Raw genomic sequence first — 19140 nt, forward strand, 5'->3', positions numbered from 1 at the left:
AGTTCCTTTGGAACTGCCTAAGGATACCTAATCTAGATTCACACAGCAAGTGATAGAGCTCAAATTCAAATTTAGTTACAAGGCTCCAAGTTTTAGAGACTCTTTCTACAAGAGTTGCTTAGGAGCAATCAGATGACTTGTCATGAGTTACACAAAGAGAGGTTACATAGACTTGGAAGCTAGGTTTTCTTTATTCCAAGGCTGGCTTTCCCTCCAATATATTTCTATCTCTCACTACTTCTACTAATGCTCCTACTGCTGTGTAAAATTCATAATTCAGAAACATGAAGGAAGAGCAGGAAAGAGTCATATGCCTCAATGACCAGGGACATGTCCATTTTCCAAGGTTAAAGTGTCCAATCAGTATCTGATTTTTTTTCATTCTCATCCTTCTTCCTCCAACCTTTCCACCTTCATCCTTCTCTCTTCAATTTAATAATACCTTTTTCTGATAATTATTATTTTGGGAGTGGGAAATCAAAGAGCTGGACCATATAGGCTTCGTTTTTCATCTCTAAAATTAGGATTATTTTTATTACTTTTTAGAGGCACCAACGTCTGGCGTTGTTGTGAGGATAAAACAGTACTTGTAAAACCCATTTCAAATTTTAAGAGGCTTTAAAAATTATAGATGTTGTGGTTGTTGGTTATGAAAGGTACATGATGAAATTGTTAATCATCTAGACCTGGAGTCAGAAAGACTCAGTTTCCCTAGTTCAAATGCAGCTTCAGACATTTGTGACTCCTCAGACATTTGTGACCCCAAACAAGACACAACTTTGTTAGCCTCGGTTTTCTCATTCTTAAAATGAGCTGGAGGGGAAAAAAATCGCAAATCACTCCAGTGTATTTGACAAGAAAACTCCACATGAGGTTATGAGTCAGAACTGAACAACAAAATTATTATCACTATTTAAAAAAAAATAATAATACTTTTATAGAATAAGGGAGCTTGAAGCTTGCCTGCAGGTGAGCCCTGGAAAGTTGTCCCTAGAAGGGGACGACTGAGATGCTTTTGTGGAGGCGAGAGGGTACAGAAAGGGAGAAAGGAACAGAGGGTATGGCTCCCAGATGGTGCAGATCCTGGTTCCTAAGACAAAAAGTAAAATCTGGCTGGACAGCTCCCAGACCAGCAAGGAGGAACTCTCTCCTCCCACCTTCTTGTTGTCCTTTCCGTTTCCGGGGAGGGTACCCCTAAATCGCTCCCGCCTCTAGAGCGCCGAAGGATGGGTGGGACTAAAAAGGAAGGAAGTGGCCAAGAGGAGCTTCCGGTCCTGCGGAAACTCAGCACGGTGGCTTAGCTGACAGACGCTGTATTCCTTGTGGCAGTAGCAGGTTCTCTCCGTCGTTCTTTTGGTGGTCCTTCTCTTCCTCCTCCTCTTTCTTTTTCTTCTTTTTTTCTTCCTTCTCCTCTTCCTTCTCCTCGTCCTTCTCCTCCTCCTCCCCGTCACTTCTGCTGCCTCAGAGTCCCCCAGCCTCCCCTGTCCCCATGTTTCGGGGCGGGAGGCCTGGAAGCGAAAACCCGCTCGCCGGCACCTCATCATGTCCGAACTGACGAAAGAGCTGATGGAGCTGGTGTGGGGCCCCAAGACCAGCCCCGGCCTCTCCGACACCATCTTCTGCCGCTGGACTCAAGGTACCGCGGGTCCCGCGCCCCTCTCCGGGTCCGGTGGGGTCGCATCTCCCCCAACCTGGGCTCTCGCGGGGCGAGCAAGTGCCGGACTTCCCCAAGATCCCATCCCACTTGGGGCGGGGAGGTGGCAGCTGATCTGGTGGCGAGGCTTACAGAGAGGGCGGTGGTGTGGGTGGCTCCCAGAGCGTTGCTCAATTAACCAGGAGTCCGGAACTAAAAACAAAACAAAACAAAAAAACAACTTTATGTCAATATAAGTGTTTTTCTTTGTAACCCTACATATGTTGGGCATTTATTCAAGTGAACATGCATTAACTAAGCACCTGCGACGTGTCAGGCACCTTGTTAAAACCCGGGAATACAAAGAAAGGCTAAGCAAAATGTCCCTGCTCCCTGGGAGTTCACTTCCTAATGGGGAAAAAAAAAAAGAAACTTAAGAGAAGTCTGTAGGCATCATCAAACTGCCAGAGGAAACCCAGATACAGAAAAAGTTAAGAATTCAAGGTTTGTACTTTGTGTCCACATCAGTTTCCTCATAAAGGGATCTTTTTAGGCTAAGGTTATGAACCTCGGGTCTACACTGCATTCAAATCAATTTCCATTTTTAAAAAGATGACCTAATTGGATTCTTTTAGCCTAAAATTAAGAACGTATTGACTACAGTTTGTGTCCATTTAGTTTTCCCCTAAAAATTTGTGACTAAGTTGGATCGTTTTAGGTAAATTTAATTTAAAGGGGAAAAAAAACCTAATCTACACATTTTGTCCTCATCAGTTTCCTTTAAAAATAAAAATAAAAAAAGCATGACAATTAGATTGTTCTAGGTTAAAGTTAATAAGAACCCCTGATCTACACTTTGCCATAGACATCAGTTTCTTCTACCTGGTGGCTTAGACTATTTTAACATAGGTTTCTTAAAAAGACCTATTGTGCTTATTAAAAAAAAAAAAAGGAAGACAATTATTAGGTTTAAGGCAGGGAATAGGGAAATAAGAGGTGAATGGGTGGCCAGAAAAGCTGTTTTATTACAGCTTTCCTGCTGTGAATTTTTGGTGTGTCACTAATGTTTAAGGTGTATAGAATATAGGACTACATCATTGCTTGCAAAGGCTAGATAAGACTGAAAGGCTGTTTATCATAGCGCATTAGATCTCTGTTTTGGAGGGGTGAAGGGTTTTTTCTGTCCATAAGAGCCCAAGGAAGCCTAGGTCACAAATCAACTCCTCCCAGTAGTAAGGTAATTTTGTCAGAACACATCGTAAAGAAAAACATAATATTCCTCTTGTAGGCATTATTTCAACATCTTTTAGAATTAGAACTATAGTGTTTTAGAGCTAGAAGTTTAGAGATTATTCTACTCCAACCTTCCCTCCCCCCCCAAAACCCCGCTCACTTTGGGCCAACTGCTGTTTTATTTAATCTTAATCCCTAACACAGTGAATAGCTAGTTGCTTACTATATATTTATTGATCATTGACAGATTAAGAATGGCTTTCCTCCAAGAGTTAGGTGGTTTGCACAAAGTCACTCACTAGTTAATGGTAGAATCATAGACTCTCAGAGTTGAAAGGATTTTCAAGTGACCAAATAGTCCAATTCATGCCTGGAAAAGAATCCTTTTTATATCCTACATCTGTTTGAATACTTCCAGTAAGAGAGAACATTTTCTGAGGCAACCTTTCTTTATGTCAGATCTAATGACTGAATTAGTCAATTTTTCCTTTGAACCTAAACTATGCCTTTTTTTTTTGCAGCTTTTATGCTTTGCTCCTAGATTTGCCCCCTCTGGGGCTAGAAGACAGTCTTCTCTCTCTTCCATGTAATAATTCTTTAAATATATGAACACAGCTATCATATTCCAATCTCTACTGCCCTTGATTTCTCCTTCTTCAACTGATCAATATATGACATGAATTTGAGTCTCTTTACTAAATTGATTCCATTTAAACTGGATCAGTTGCTATTTCCCATACACCTTAAGACACCTCCCACCTCTGTCCTTTGCAAAAGTTGTCCTTCATACCTGGAATACATTTCATCTGCTTTAGAATCCCTAACTCCTTTCTTGCCTGAGATCTATGCCAATTTTTGCCTTTTCTCCTCCTTAGTAGTGCCCTTAATCCTTAAAATAACTTTGTTTTTAAACACACACATATGTATATACTTGTTTTGCCTTTGTATCCCTTGTGCTACAATGATGTTTGGCAGAAATACATATGTAATACTCTTTGAATAAATTCTATGTCCAGTGTTAAACTATCAAAATATTTGAATCTTGTCTTTGTTAAAATTACTTCTAAGTATTGTTTCATTGGCAAACTTAATGCGATTTTTTTGGAATGATTGATAACTAAACCATCTATGGCTTTATATACAACTTCATTGATCAAAATTCTTATACTTAGCACACAACTAAGCACAGATCCCTTAGGGCACTGGTGAACTTTGAATTTATATCAAATCATTATGGTTCTAGAACACTAGTTAGTATACAGCTCCCCTTTATGTGTCCTTTATAGTGTTTTGTTTGGATTTCTAATAATTTGATACAATTGAATTTTTTGTGTATGTGTGGACTAGATCTTACCTGATGGAATATAATTATTTGATTTAAAATCCTGCATTTTCAAATTTTATCTTAAATTTTACATTTGCCTTTTAATTATTTATTATTTGGATCTTTGCATTTTGATAAACATAAACTGGTAATATTTATACATAGTGTTGAAATAGTCAAAACTATTAAAACTTTTAAAGGAAGCATTATTTTGCTTGCTTCAACACTTACTGACCATCTTCTATATACAAAACTTTTTTTTATTGTTTTACTCTGCTAAGAAATAGGAAATACTAAACTTTTATTTTGAATTGTTGAGTTAAACTTACAGTATGGGAGTTATAGTATGAAATAATTTAATTGTAGGCTCTGCCAAAGATTAGAGGTCATAGATTTTTGGACCATAAAGGTACCTTAGAAATCGTCTACCCACCGTCTACCCAAACCTAGATACAGATAAGGAAACTGAGAGCAAAAGAGATCAGATGGTGCTCTTGTCTTGTCTTGAGGAGTTTATAATCTCTAATTCCAAATCTAGTAAATTAGAGAATTTCATCTTGAATATGTCCTTTGTGAATGTATATAATAAAATGGGACTTAACTTTTCAAGAAGACCCACAGTTATGAACTATATCATTTTCATATACTGGGGTTCTTCTGCATTAGACAGTTCTACCCTAATGTACTCTTAGTCCTGTCAGAAATACTTGTGCCCCCAAGTTTTCTTGGACAATCAAACACACCTAAGTAACAACTGTAACTACTTACCTTTTTTTTTAATTATTATTTTAATGCTTCCCATTTTTTTAATGCTTTTCCTTACTGTAGAGGGTAAGATAAGTAGTATTACCATTTTTATTTCCATTTTTTTTAAAGAGGTAATAATATAAGAGAGTTCTTTAGGGGAGATGAAATAATTATGGCCGTACTGCTATTTAGTATAGGCCTCTTACTTGCAATTTTAATATTACTTCAACTATAGTATACTTTTCTTAAATCTTGACCTGGACTTTAATAAAATTGTTTAATGCATGCTTTTCAGCATTACTATATGAAGAACTAATGGGACTATTGGAATTATTTTGCAAATAAAAAGTTATATTTATAAAATTGCTGAAAAGGGCTTGTTGAAGTACTAGCCAGGGAAATTGCTCTTAATAGGGAATAATTTAATAAAAGACACTTAAGAATTTACAGTGTTTCATATTCACTTAGAAAAACTTAATAGAATAAAATGCTTTAGATGAGCAGTTCCAAACATTATTAATGTTTTAGGGCAACTGAATATGTGTATTTGGTGATGACGTTTGTTACACTGAGATGAGGTTTTTGGAATATTCTTTTATGTTTTTGTTTTTTTTTTGAAATTCCAGTTGCTAGAGATTGTTCTAGTGGTCATTTGGGATATAGAAGTAGACAATAAGACTCCACTTTGCTGCACTTAAAATGTTGCATTAGTGTTCTGACATCAATTTTGGCATTGATTCATGAATATATAATGGTGCTTAGTGTTGGACTGAATTCAAGTCTTGAGGGATCCTTAAGAAACAATTGATATTTAAGAGTTTTTTTTTTAAATAATATCAAATAGTGCCCCAATATCCAGAGAGGACACATTCTAAGATCTATTATGGATTACTTCATGGATGGCTGAAACTGTGGATATAAATGAACACTGGCTGTTAACCATGGTTATCAGCACATACATTTGATAAAAGGGCATAGTTGCATTACTAGCACCACTACTTTTCTTTCCTCCCAAACTCCCCTCCCCAACCCTGGCAAAAACCTTATTATTTATAATGTGTGTATATATATATGTATTTCCAAATGCATTCAGAAACCATTTTTAACATGTCTTCTGACATTTTATGATCCAATTTTTTTCTCTCCTTCCCCTCTACACTTCCAGAGGCAGCAAGCAATGTGATATAGTTAACGTGCTATTATGCAATACATATTTCCATGTTGATCATGATATGAAAGAAGACAATACCACACATACAAAAAATACTCATGAAGGAAATTTAAGTGAAAAATGGCATGCTTCAATGTGCATTCAGACTCCTTTACTTACTTTTTTTTTTAAACGCTTACCTTCTGTGTTGGAGCTAATATGGCTCCAAGGCAGAAGAGTGGTATGGGCTAGGCAGTGGGGGTCAAGTGACTTGCCCAGGGTCACAGAGCTGGGAAGTGTCTGAAGCCAGATTTGAACCTAGGACCTACCATCTCTAGGTCTGGCTCTCAATCCACTGAGCTACCAAGCTGCTCCCTCCTTTACTTCCTTTTATGGCAATGGATAAATAGCATTTTTCATTGAGTTCCTTGGATCCTTGCATTGCTGGTAGTAATTTAATCTTGCACATTGATCATCACATGATATTGATGTTTTTATGTGCAATATTCTGGTTCTGCTCACTTTAGTCTGCATCAGAACATACAAGTCTTTACAGGTTTTTCTGAAATCATGCTCTACATCATTTCTTATGGCACAAAAGTATTACATTATTCTACCATAACCTGTTCTACTATTCCGCAGTTAGCTATTCCACAGTTCATGGATATCCCCTCAATTTCCAATTCTTTACCATCCCAAAAAAGAGCTGTTTAAATTTTTCATACAAATAGATCCTTTTCCCATTTCTTTGATCTCTTTGGACTACAGACCTAGTAATGGTATTGCTGAGTAGAAGGGTATGCATAGTATTATAGGCCATTGGGTATGGTTCCAATTTGCTCTCCAGAATGTTGTATTAGTTCACAGCTCTACCAACAGAGAGTATCAGTATCTCTAATTTTCCACATCCCCTCCTTTTTTTTTCTTTTTGGTTTAATCCAATAGGTGTGATTTGGTACCTCAGAATTGTTTTAATTTGCATTTCTATTCAGTAGTGAGTTGGAGCATTTTTTCATGTCACTACAGTTTTAATTTCTACATTTGAGAATTGCTGGTTCATATCCTTTGACCATGTATCAGTTGGAGAATGTTTTGTCTTCTTATAAGTTTGACTCAGTTTTCCATATTTTTGAGAAATGAAGCCTTTGTCAGACACATTTGGTATAAATGTTTTCCCAGTTTTTCCCTTCTAATTTTGGTTGCATTGGTTGTGTTTGTGCAAAACCTTTTAAATTTAATGTATTCAAAATTATCCATGTTACATCTTGTAATATTTTCTATATCTTTTATGGTCATAAACTCTTATCTAGTCTAATTTGTTTATGATATTACTCTTTACTTCTAAATCATATATCCATTTTCACTTTATCTTGGTATGTTTTTGACAAGTTAGTCTGTGTCTAGTTTCTGCCATACTGTTTTCCTATTTAACCCCAGATGTTTTTGTCAATAAGTGAGTTCTTCTTCCAAAATCTTAGATCTTAGGGCTTGTCAAATACTCGATTGCTGTGGTTATTTATGTCATTTGCTAAGTACCTAATCTATTCCATTGATCTAGTACTCTATTTCTATTTTCAGATTATGTTGATGATCACTTTATAATACAGTTTGAGCTTGGTAAGGCTAGGCCTCCTTTCTTCACTTTTTTTTATTAAGTACCTTTGAGGTTCTTGACCTTTTTGTTTTAACAGATGAATTTTATTGTTTTCTGTAGCTCTATGAAATAATTATTTAGTAGTTTGAGTATGTCACTGAATAGGTAAATTAATTTAGGTAGAATTGTTATTTTTTATATTGGCTTGGTCTACCCATGAGCAATTAATATTTTTCCAATTGTTTAAATTTGACTGTATTTGTGTGAAAAGTGTTTTATAATTGTGCTCAGATAGTTCTTGGGTTTGTCCTGGCAGGTAGACCCCCAAATATTTTATATTGTTTACAGGTATTTTAAATGGGATTTCTCTTTATGTTTCTTGTCCTTGAACTTTATTGGTTTTATTTAGAAACACTAATGAATTGTATGAGTTTATTTTATATCCTGAAACTTAGATAAAGTTGCTACTTATTTCTATTATTTTTTTTTGGTTGATTCACTAGCATTCTCTTAAGTATACCATTTTACTGTCTGCACAGTGTAATAGCCTTATTATCTCATTGCCTATTCGAATTCCTTCTTCTCTTATTGTCCTAGCTAGCATTTCTAGAACAATATTGAATAGTAATGGTAATAATGGCATCCTTGCTTCACTCCTGTTCTTATTGGGAAAGCTTCTAGCTATCACCATAATAGATAATGCTTGATGATAGTTTTAGATGGATGCTATTTATTATTTTAAAGAATGTTCCATTCATTCCAGTGTTATCTAGTATTTATATCTTAAGAAGCTTAATTATTACCTCATGTAGGAGTATAATCAGTTTAACAAGTACCTTAAATATTTCAAGTTTCATATCCAAACATCTTGATTATTACCTTCTCATGAAGGAATATAATCAGTTTAACAGGTATTTTGAGTATCATAAGTATCATAGATATCCTAATTATCACCTTCCCTGGTAGGTATGTAATCAGTTTAACCTATGTTTCTTTTGAGTGTTGAATTTGATCAGCAAATTTTCTTTTTAGCTCTGGTCTTTTTTCAGTAATATCTACAAACCCTCTTTTTCATTATCTATTAGTTTTCCCCCTGAAGAATTATGCACACTTTTGCTGGGTAGGTGATTTTTATTGTAATCCTAGATCCTTTATATTCCAGAATATTATATTCTAAGTTCTCTGGTCCTTTAATGTAGAACCTTCTAAATTCTCTATTATCTTGACTATGGCTCCACAGTATTTGAATTATTTCCTTCTTGTAGTAGATTCCTTTCAGTACATTTTTCTTGGCCTAGGTTTTCTGGGATTTGGCCATAGAACTCCTGGGAGTTTTTATTTTGAGGTCTCTTTCAGGATGTGGTCTATGAATTTAAATTTCTATTTCCCCCTTTATTTATTTTTTATCCTACCTTTTCCAGTGATTCTTCCAGGTCAGTTATTTTTCCATTGAAATATGTTTCAGATTTCCTTTTCCTTTTTCTTTTTTTCCCTTTTGTTTTATTTCCTGTTGTCTGATCATACTGTTAGCTTCCATTTGACCAATTCTAATTTTAGGACATTATTTTCTTCCTTGAGCTTGTTTTCTTTTCCTTTTGAACAATTCTACTGTTTAAAAAGTTGTTTTCTTCAGTGGATTTTTGTGCTTCCTTTTCCATTTAATCCTGTTTTTGGTATCAAAATTCCCTTCTGAGTTTGTATTTTTATTTTCCTGTCAATCAAGTAATTTTCTGAAGTCAGATGTTTTCCTGTCCTTTTTTTTTTCATTAACTTTCTATATGTTGAAGTTTGTAAAAATGGAGATTTGAATCCAGGACTCCAATCCCCAGGAGTCCTTGCTAGCTCACAAAATGCCCTCTCATCTCACTGAGATTTCCACCTGGGCGAGGTCAAGAATTTCTATTTAACCTAGCTGTAAAGGCTACTGGGCCTCTTTCCTACTTACGCTTTCCTGCAGACATGTCTCTTTCATGATGTAGGTGAAGTTGTCTAGGCTTCTCTGGGCCTAGACACGTGCTTTCTTATTCTGTATTTTCTTTAATCCTTAGCCTTTAATAAACCTCATAAAAATATAATACTCCTTGTAGAGAGAAACTAATTTCTACCTGCCTCGATTTCCCCTAAAATTCAATCATAACAAGTTCAACTCTGTTCCTAAGGTGGAAGAAGTACTATCTCTGGGTTCTTCCAGGTGCCAGATACCCTGGATTGAATTGGTTTGCACTCCCCAGCTGCCATTTCCCTCAAGGGTTGGAGGCAGTGGGCTGCTTCTCCCGCTGAGCTTTCCCTCAGGTGTATGTACTTTCATCAGGCTGCTCCTCACACTGCTGGTTCCCCTGCTTTCCCCTCCCCTGCTTTCCCTCTCTTTTCTTGGGTTGAAACAATGTTTCACCCTGTCTTTTGTTGGTTCTTTAATTCTATAATTTGTTTTGAGACTTTGTGTATGTGTGCTTGTTTGGAGGTAGGGCTGGGCAAGCTTAGGGTTGTCCTAATTCTGCTGTTGTGGCTTCCTGAAGCAGAAGTCTCAATATGGACTTTCTTAAAGGCACTGGGATAGCACTACATGAATGTGATTAGTGAGAACAATAGAGACAGGCTGGAGAAAAGTTTTGCATCAGAGCCTAGGAATGGAGACAAACTGATGAGCTATACCCTGGTCTTAAAGGACTTCGCCATGTTAACCACTTCTACTTGCTTGGTGGGCAATTTGAAACATATGGACTATTTATTTTTTCTACTTTATGAAATTTTCCATTTTTTTCCTCATAGCTAACCTGTGGGTAACTGAATCAGTAGATACCAAATCAGTAGATATTGGAGCACAACTGTAGCTTTTTTTTTTTTTTTAAATCCTTGTTTAAATAATGTTTCTCTTCTAGAATCACCATTGACTAACCAAGTGGGACAGTTTTGAAATGTATTTTTCTTCAACTAAACTATAAATCTTCGCTTTTTTGTAGAATTCCAGAATAGATTATTTTCATGAATATCTAGAGACAAAAGTGATCATATAAATTTAGCATAACTTGATCAAGAGTAAGTCATGCCAGACTAATCTCATTCTTTTTTTTATTTGTTTTGGTTAGGGTTAGCTGGTATCAGAAGAATACAATAAATATGGATTGTGGTTTACCTAGATTTTAGCAAAATATTTGATAATTAGTTAATCTTGTGAATAAGATGGAGAAATATAAGCTAGCTGATAGGTAGCTGGGTGAGAAACTCATTGAATGACAGAAAGAATAATCAATTATAATTTGGTAGTAACTTGGAAGGTAGACATTAGTGAATACTCAGGAATCTTTTCTTGAACCTATGCTGTTTTAATACCTTTATAAATGACTTGAATATACAAGAAAGAGAGTCATACAGAGAAATCTAGACATATGTAGATATTTATAGATATGATATATGTATTCTATATAGCACATATCTATGCAGTATACATTATAAATAAAATATAAGCAATAAATCTATATGTATAACATATACATATAATTATGTGTATATATATTATGCTTATCAAATATGCAGATGACCTAAGCTAGGAGAATTAGCTAATATACTGGTCCCTGTCCCTTATAATGTACTATAAAATTCTCTGTTTTTCTTTAAAAAGCCCTTTATAATCTTTCCTCATTAGCTTTCTTGCATCTTTCTCCCCCACAAACTCTTCTGTTCAATTGTGATTCTAGAGAAGGTCATTTAAGGCACTCTTATTACTAGGATACTGAAGACTGATTTTTTATAATTAGTTTTTTAAAAAAGAATGAAACCATTCTAGTTATTAACATATATTTATTATATCCCTGATTGTCATACAAATTGTGCCTACGTAGAACTTTTATATTAGACAACCAACTTTTATAATCCCTAGAATACTCTTGATAACTGTAAATACTCAAAAGTCTCTGCCATTTCTTTGCCCAGCCTCTTTTTGATTGGATATTAAGTAAATTAAATAAGAAAAAGGGAGTTTTAGAGATCATCACCCTAATGCCAAACTCACAAAGGTCTGAAGTGCACTGAACCCACATACTTCCTTTTCTTCCTCTGTAAATTGAAAATTATAATAGAACCTACATTACAGGACCAAAAGAAATGATATATGGAAAGGACTTTGCCAGCAATGAAGTATTATGCATATTTTTGCTATTATTATTGTTATTATCATTATTCTTTGATAGCACACTACATTCTTATTTTAGGGAATGTGGTTCAGTATTAAAAGACAAACTTTATTGTTTCATGGTGGGCTTTGAAAAGCCAAAGCACTGTGTTAAAAGTTATCAGAAAACTCATACCAATTTTCTTCTAAGCAGTATAGATAACAAAATAGAGCAGTGCAAAATCCTGAATTTTTATTATATTTTTAAATCTATAGTGATGAAAGATCATAATAACGTTATATCTCATTTATTCTCTTCATTTTACAAATTTAAAATCAAGGCACAGAGTTATGAATTTTTTTAGCTACCTATAGCCATGTTATATATCCCTTTCCTAGTCAATAGACTTGAGGTGTCTTCAGACTTACCTCACTAACTGATTAGCCCCAAAGTTATTTTCTTACATTGATGAGTATTATTTCTCTTAGGAAAATTTATTTAATGGTTTTTTAACCTTTTTTTTTTTAAACCTTTAGGCTTTGTATTTAGTGAATCAGAAGGTTCTGCCCTGGAACAACTGGAAGGTGGCCCCTGTGCAGTTATTGCACCTGTTCAGGTAACATATGTTAATGATGATTTACAAACTGCATGATGGGAAGACTTGGTTTTAAGTTTGGAGTTTGTTTTAGTAAAGAATTAGTCTGAACTGGTAATTTCATGGCTTTGGGAATTTTGCAAGAAATGTATATCTCTGGGCACTTTACCTCTAACTTAAAATTCTAGAAAGTGCTTGAGGCATTAAGGTTAAGCCATTTGCACATGGTCACACAGCCAGTTATTTGTCAGGGACACAATGTGAAACCAGGTATTCTGCCTTTAATGGCGGCCCTATATCCATTATTCCTGTGCCACACTGCCTGTCATGTTTTGGTTTGTAAAAACTGTATTATTCTTATTCATTGACATAAGACTTTTCCTGACTTGAACTTGTATAAGTTGCTATACAAGCCTAACAGGGGAAAATGCAGATTTATAATGTGTACTTTTAGTGTCTATATATGCACTTCTTTAAATACTTAAAAAGAAATTTATCCATACTCCAGAGAAGTAACCTTCACCATAATAGGTATAAATACTTATTTGTTTAATACATTCAAGTTCACAAAGTGCTTTGCAGATAATATCTTATTTGACTTTCAGAGCAAAACAGTGAGGTAGGGGAAACTGACACTCAGAGAGGTTCCTTGATGTGATACTGGTCATACAGCAATGCATGGCCAAGGTAAATTCAGGACCTAGAGCTTCTTAACTTCAAGACCAGTGTGTTTCTCAGTATACCAGTCTGCTTTCTGTGCATAAGTAACAATTTATATTGTAGATTAATAAACAATTAACAAACATTGATTAAGTACCTGCTCTATGCCAGTCACTGTCATAAGTGTTTGAGATACAAATACCTAATGGAAAGTTCCTACTCTCAAACAGTTCATCATCTATTGGAATAAGACAGTACACAAAAGGAAGCTAAAGGGGAAGGCTAACTGGAGAAGAGATGGCTGGCCTGGGCACCCTCCTTAAGTGGGGTTTGGAGAGGAGCTCTTAACTCTACTCTTCAATCAGAGAAATCTTAGGATCAGAGGATATGGATGTGGTATGAGTACAAAGGCTGATGCATGATGGAGAAATCCAAAGATACATGATTGTTAAGTTTCTTGCCTTTGTTTCCATTTGTTGAAAATAATATGCCTGACAAAGAAGGAGCTATTAAAATATCATAAGTGACATGCAAAATATATATTCTAGAATATATAAAATATATAATATTTTTGAACCTCTGTCAAGGTCACCTTATAGTTTTAAAATTAGCTATAACTTTAAATCAATTTTATTAATAAAAAATCAGTTCATATGGAAAAAAACTTAAAGTATATTTTCATACTGAGGAAACTAAAAGTAAAAGAAACCTTTAAAGCATTGTTAAAAGAATTCAACAGAGCAATGAGTTAGATTACTTATGCTTTAAAATTAGAGACTGCTATTTGATTTTTTTAGGTATGTTTATTATGTATCCTAATGATTGTTGCTTTAATTTTGTAAAGGCATTTCTTTTGAAGAAGCTATTGTTTACTTCTGAAAAGTCTTCTTGGAGAGATTGCCAAGGTACTATTTTAAAATAATGATTCATTTTGCTTTTAAAAATCTTATTTTCATCAACAAGCATATTGTAATTATATCACTTTTTAAAAATAGTTTTTTACATTTTACAAAATACATTTTCTCAGTTGATTCTTTTAAATACCTTTCATCTTGGCAGAATAGGCATTATCCTGATTTTACAGATGCAGAAACTAAGGCTAAGAAATTACAACTTGTAATAACAATAGTAAATAGTACAACTGAGTCTCAAATGCATATATTCTTTTTTACCCTTTTCAGCCTTAACAGGGATCTCAAAAAATTCATAGTACTCATATTAAAATAATTTTTCCTTAATTTATAAATCTTACTATTTAATCTTTCATCTGAAAATATTTCTAAAGCAATAAAATTATTAATGTGTAGAATGGATAATTTTTCTAAATACACATCTATAAGTGATATCTTACTGCTGAATACATATTTGGCTATAAGTATAAAACTTTATGCAAGAGATAATACGTTTGGCAAAATAAAATGCTACCATAGAAATAACTTTTAAAATGGATGTTATTCAAGTCAGATTCCTTTCAGAAATTTTCATGAATATATATATATATAGAATCCAAATATAAAAGTCCTTTTTTTGTAGAATATTTACAAATATTATGGTTTTAACTAAAGATCTTGGCTTAATCTTATAGAACATTGTACTGTAAATGTTATTGACTTGGCAGGCCTTCCATATTTGTAGATGTCATATCGCATAGTATCAGGTGTTTAAATCTTGTCCTTAAGAATCTAATAGTCATTTGATTTGCATCAATGTTGATTGATGTAAATTTTATTTTTTTAAAGTACTAAAAATGTAAAATAAAACATGAACTGTTTTACAAACAAACATGATGTTGAAAATATAACTTACCACTTACTACTTAAAATTTGGGTCATCTAGGTAGCTCCCTTCCTCCCTGCCACTGTTAGATGGTACAGCTTAGAAATAAGAAACATTTCCATCATGACTTTTTCCTTTAAAAAAGTGTATGTCTATATATAATCCAATAATATAAAATAACAAAACTCTGACCCTCTCCCTTTTGGGCCCTTTATAATATCACCAATTAAACCCAACAAATCCTAAGCATTGGATTACTTTTTCTGTCACTCACTCACTCCTATACATGTGCTACTGAATGAAGGTGGAGAAAATCACATAACTGTTCTGACTGGATCCATTACAAATCTATGTAATCTAATACCTCCCTTATCAACTCAGTCCCACTTTCCAAAGTGTTTTCAAATTTTCTCATCCCTTCTCAAACATCATATGCCTTAAAGGGATAAGGATTTATTTGTACAAATTATTGCATATATTATACAAAATTGTACAAAAATGCACATGTTATACAAAAATATTTGTTGCAGCTCTTTTTATGGTAGCAAAGAATTAGAAATTGAGGGTTTATCTATCAGTAACTGAACAAACTGTAACATATGATTTCAATGGAATAATATTGTGCTGTAATAAATGGATGGAAAAAGCAGGATGATTTCAGAAAAATTTGGATTTACAAAACTGATGCAAAATGAAGTGAACAAAATCAATGATAGTAGTATTTCTTGAGGAACAACTATGAATGAGCTTTTTATTCTCAGCAATTCAGTGATCAAAGACAAACTGACTCATGATTAAAAAAAATACCATCTGCCCTCAGAGAAAAAAACTGATGGAGTCTGAATGCAGACCAAAATTTACTATATTTCACTTTCTTTCTACTTCCTTTTTTCCCTTTAAGTTCTCTTCTACAAAATGACTAATATAGAAAAATGTTTTGCCTGATTTTACATGTAAAATCTTAATCATTGCTTATTGTCTCAAGGAGGGGGAGGGTAGAGAGGGTCAGAAGAAGGGAGAGAATTTGGAAGTCAAAACTTTTAAAAAAATGTTAAAATTTGTCATTAAATGTAATAGGGGAAAAATAAAATATTATTTAAAAACAAAAGCATCTCATGGCTCTCTGTCCCCCTATTCTTTCAACTAAAAACTTTGTCTCATATTTTAATGAAAAAATTGAGGCTATTCACCATGATCTCCTTCTTCCCTCTTCCTCATCTTTTGTTACTCAGGTGTCTTTGGCCACTTTCTGTTCCTTCTTTCCTATCCCATATGATGAAGTTTCCCTACTTCTTACACACTACTTGTTCAAGTAATTCTATTTCATCCCATCTTCTTTAACAGATTAACCTCTCTGTATTCCCCACTCTTTCACTTATTTTCAATCATTTCCCCTGTAATGGCTCATTTTCTAATACCTACAGACATACATATGTCACCCTTATCCTGAAAACACCTTCACTTGATCCTTTGCTATATATATCTTTTCTGTTCTTTGTAACTAAACTCCTTGAAAAAGCTATCCACCTTCTTTCTTCTAACTCTCTTTTTAACTCGTTATAATCTAGCTTCTGACCTTATTTCCTAGAAACTGCTCTCTCCTTTCACTAATGGCTTTTTCTCAATCCTCATTCTCTTTGATTTCTCTCCAGCCTTTGACACTGTTGATCACTCTCTCTTCCTTGATAGTCTCTTCTCTAGATTTTCAGAACACCCTTCTTTCCTATTTTTACTCCAACCTATCTGACCACTTTTCTGTCTCCTTTGTTGGATCCTCCTCCAGATCATACCTCCTAACCTAAGTTGGTGTCCCTCTGTGTTTTGTCCTGGGCCCTTTTCTCTTTTCCCTCTATACTATCTCACTTGGGGATTTCATCAACTCCTCTGGTATTAATTACCATCTTTATGTTAATGATTCTTAAATCTGTCTATTCTGTCATAAATTCTCTGCTGACCTCCAAACTTGCATCTCTAACTTAACTATCAAACATCTCTAACTGGATATCCTGAAGACATCTTAAGTTCTCTATACCAAACCCCCACATCCTATTTTCCCAGGCACTATTAAGGGTAACACCATCCCCCCCAGTCCCTCAGACTCCCAATCTAGGAATCATGCTGGATTCTCCCCCTCTCGACTCATATCCAGCCTATTGCCAAGGTCTTTTGACTTCACTTCACAGTATCTCTCAATTATGCCCTCATCTCTCTTCTAACACTGCTACCCCTCTGGTGCAGGTCATCACCTCAAATCTTGATTACTACAATAACGTGTTGATGGGTCAGCCTGCCTTAAGAGTCTTCCTATTACAAGAATGGTTTTCCTATGTCCTATTATGTCATCCCTACACCATGGGCTTCCCATTGCCTCCAAGACAAAATACAAAATCCCCTCTTTGGCATTCAGAGCACTTCATAGCCTACCCCCTCCTATCTTTCTAGTCTTCTTATACCTTGCCCAGTATATTCTTTGACCCAGTGACACTGGCCTTCAGACTGTTCCATGAACAAGGCACATTCTATCTCTCAGCTCTAGGCATTTTCTCTAGCTGGCCCCCATGTCTGGAATAGTCTTCTTTCTTAACTCTGACTTCCGAACTCCCTGGTATCCTTTAAATCCCAATTAAAATCCATCCTTCTACAAGACCTTCCCCAATCCCTCTCAATTCCTTTGCCTTCCCTATTAATTATTTCTGTTCTACATAAAGTGTACTCTGTGTATGTGTGTGTTTATGTTTGAGTTTTTTGTTGTTGTTTTTTTTTTGGCTTGTCATTGTACTGCAAAATCTTTGAGGTCAGGAACTATCCTGTATCTTTTTGTGTCCCTAGTGCTTAGCACAATGCCAGGCATATAGTATGTACTTAAATAATGTTTATTGATTATTTATTTGAATGATTTACTTATAGTATATAAGATGATCTCCACAATCCTTTTCTCAATAAAGTTTTGCATCAGTGATTGCACAGAATTTCTTTCTTTCCCCTTCTGGAGGAAAGAATTTAAAGCTGTTAAACTGATTTCTGGAAGGGAGATTGGGGAATTAAGGTCAATTAAGGTATAGATAACATCATTCTACAACAGAGGCATAGAAGGCAGTTTTGGATTCAACATACAAAGCTTATAAATTTATGGCGAGCAGACAATGATATCAGATTTTTTTGTGGCCTATTCCTGTCACTAATGTGTCTTTTTTTTCCATAAAATAAATAATGGTGAAATTGACCCTCCAAATAAAGCACATCCTCAAATTGTCAAATTGCTCATTTGTATATGTTTTAAAGTAAAAATCATGTTTGATTTTCTTTATCAAATTAATATATTTTAATGGTGTTGTAATTGATGGAACGATACATTTTAAAATCTTTTTTAGGGGCAGTATTTATTATAACTTTGTAACTTATGTCAATTTTAGAGGAAGAACGGAAGGATCTTCTTTGTCATACCCTGTGTGATATTTTAGAAACTGCTCTCTCTGATAACTCTGGGTCTTACTGCTTGGCAGCATGGATAAGAGGAAAGACCACAGAGGACACTGCGAGTATTTCTGAAGGCCCTGCAGAGTCCAGTTGCCAAGAGGAACATACTTGTAAGATGCCTTTTTATTTTGTTCTCAATATTATTTATTTTGCACATAATTTAAATGATTTATACAGTTTTATAAAGGAAAAAACCCTTTGTTTTCATATGATATCTTCAATGCTAGCCCACACTTAAAGTCTGAATACCAACACTTTTTGAATAAGTCTTCCATTCATTTAGAGACAAGAGAGGGCATTAACTTTCTTTTAGTGGTCCTCTTTCTTTTTCTTTTTTTCTTTTTTCAGAAAGGAAACATATATACATTGATCCAAAGCAATGATTTTGTTTTTTTTGTTTGTTTGTTTGTTTTTTTAAACCCTTACCTTCTGTCTTGGAATCAATACTGTGTGTTGGTTCCAAGGCAGAAGAGTGGTAAGGGCTAGGCAATAGGGCTTAAGTGACTTGGCCAGGGTCACACAGTTGGGAAGTGTCTGAGACTAGATTTAAACCCAAGATCTCCTGTCTCTAGGCCTGGCTCTCAATCCACTGAGCTACCCAGCTGCCCCCCCAGGAATGATGTTTTAATTCTGATTGTCTTCTGCTTCATTACAATCTCTTGTGCTTTTCAAATCTCATCCTGCGAGCTCAATCTATTAAAGTATCTCTTTACTGTACCTTCATCTTTACTTATAATTAACATTCTTTGACATTCCAAAAGGGAAAATTAAGGTAATCTATAATAAAATTCCTACTGTTAAAAAAAATATCGTAAATGTTCTTTAGATCTTTCCTAGAGTAA

The 19140-nt window shown here is 34.7% G+C and overlaps 1 protein-coding gene across 4 annotated transcripts in view; it reads left to right on the plus strand.

Moving 5' to 3' along the window:
* Positions 1–1175: 1175 nt before the first annotated feature.
* MINDY3 (MINDY lysine 48 deubiquitinase 3) overlaps positions 1176–19140 on the plus strand; it is a 91726-nt gene continuing 73761 nt past the window's right edge. For 3 of the 4 annotated variants that reach the window (XM_016426375.2, XM_056800157.1, XM_056800158.1), the window contains exons 1-2: positions 12325–12406; positions 18235–18408. Coding sequence is in view for 1 of the 4 variants with exons in the window: in XM_001368392.5 (XP_001368429.1) it covers positions 1543–1636; positions 12327–12406; positions 13890–13950; positions 18235–18408 (409 nt within the window). In the remaining 3 variants the exon portion in view is untranslated. Of the gene's footprint in view, positions 1637–12324; positions 12407–13889; positions 13951–18234; positions 18409–19140 lie in introns of those variants that run through there. The other variant, XM_001368392.5, reaches the window with a different exon arrangement.

Source organism: Monodelphis domestica, chromosome 5 (genome assembly GCF_027887165.1).
Source record: "Monodelphis domestica isolate mMonDom1 chromosome 5, mMonDom1.pri, whole genome shotgun sequence".
In the NCBI taxonomy this organism is placed as follows: Eukaryota; Metazoa; Chordata; class Mammalia; order Didelphimorphia; family Didelphidae; genus Monodelphis; species Monodelphis domestica.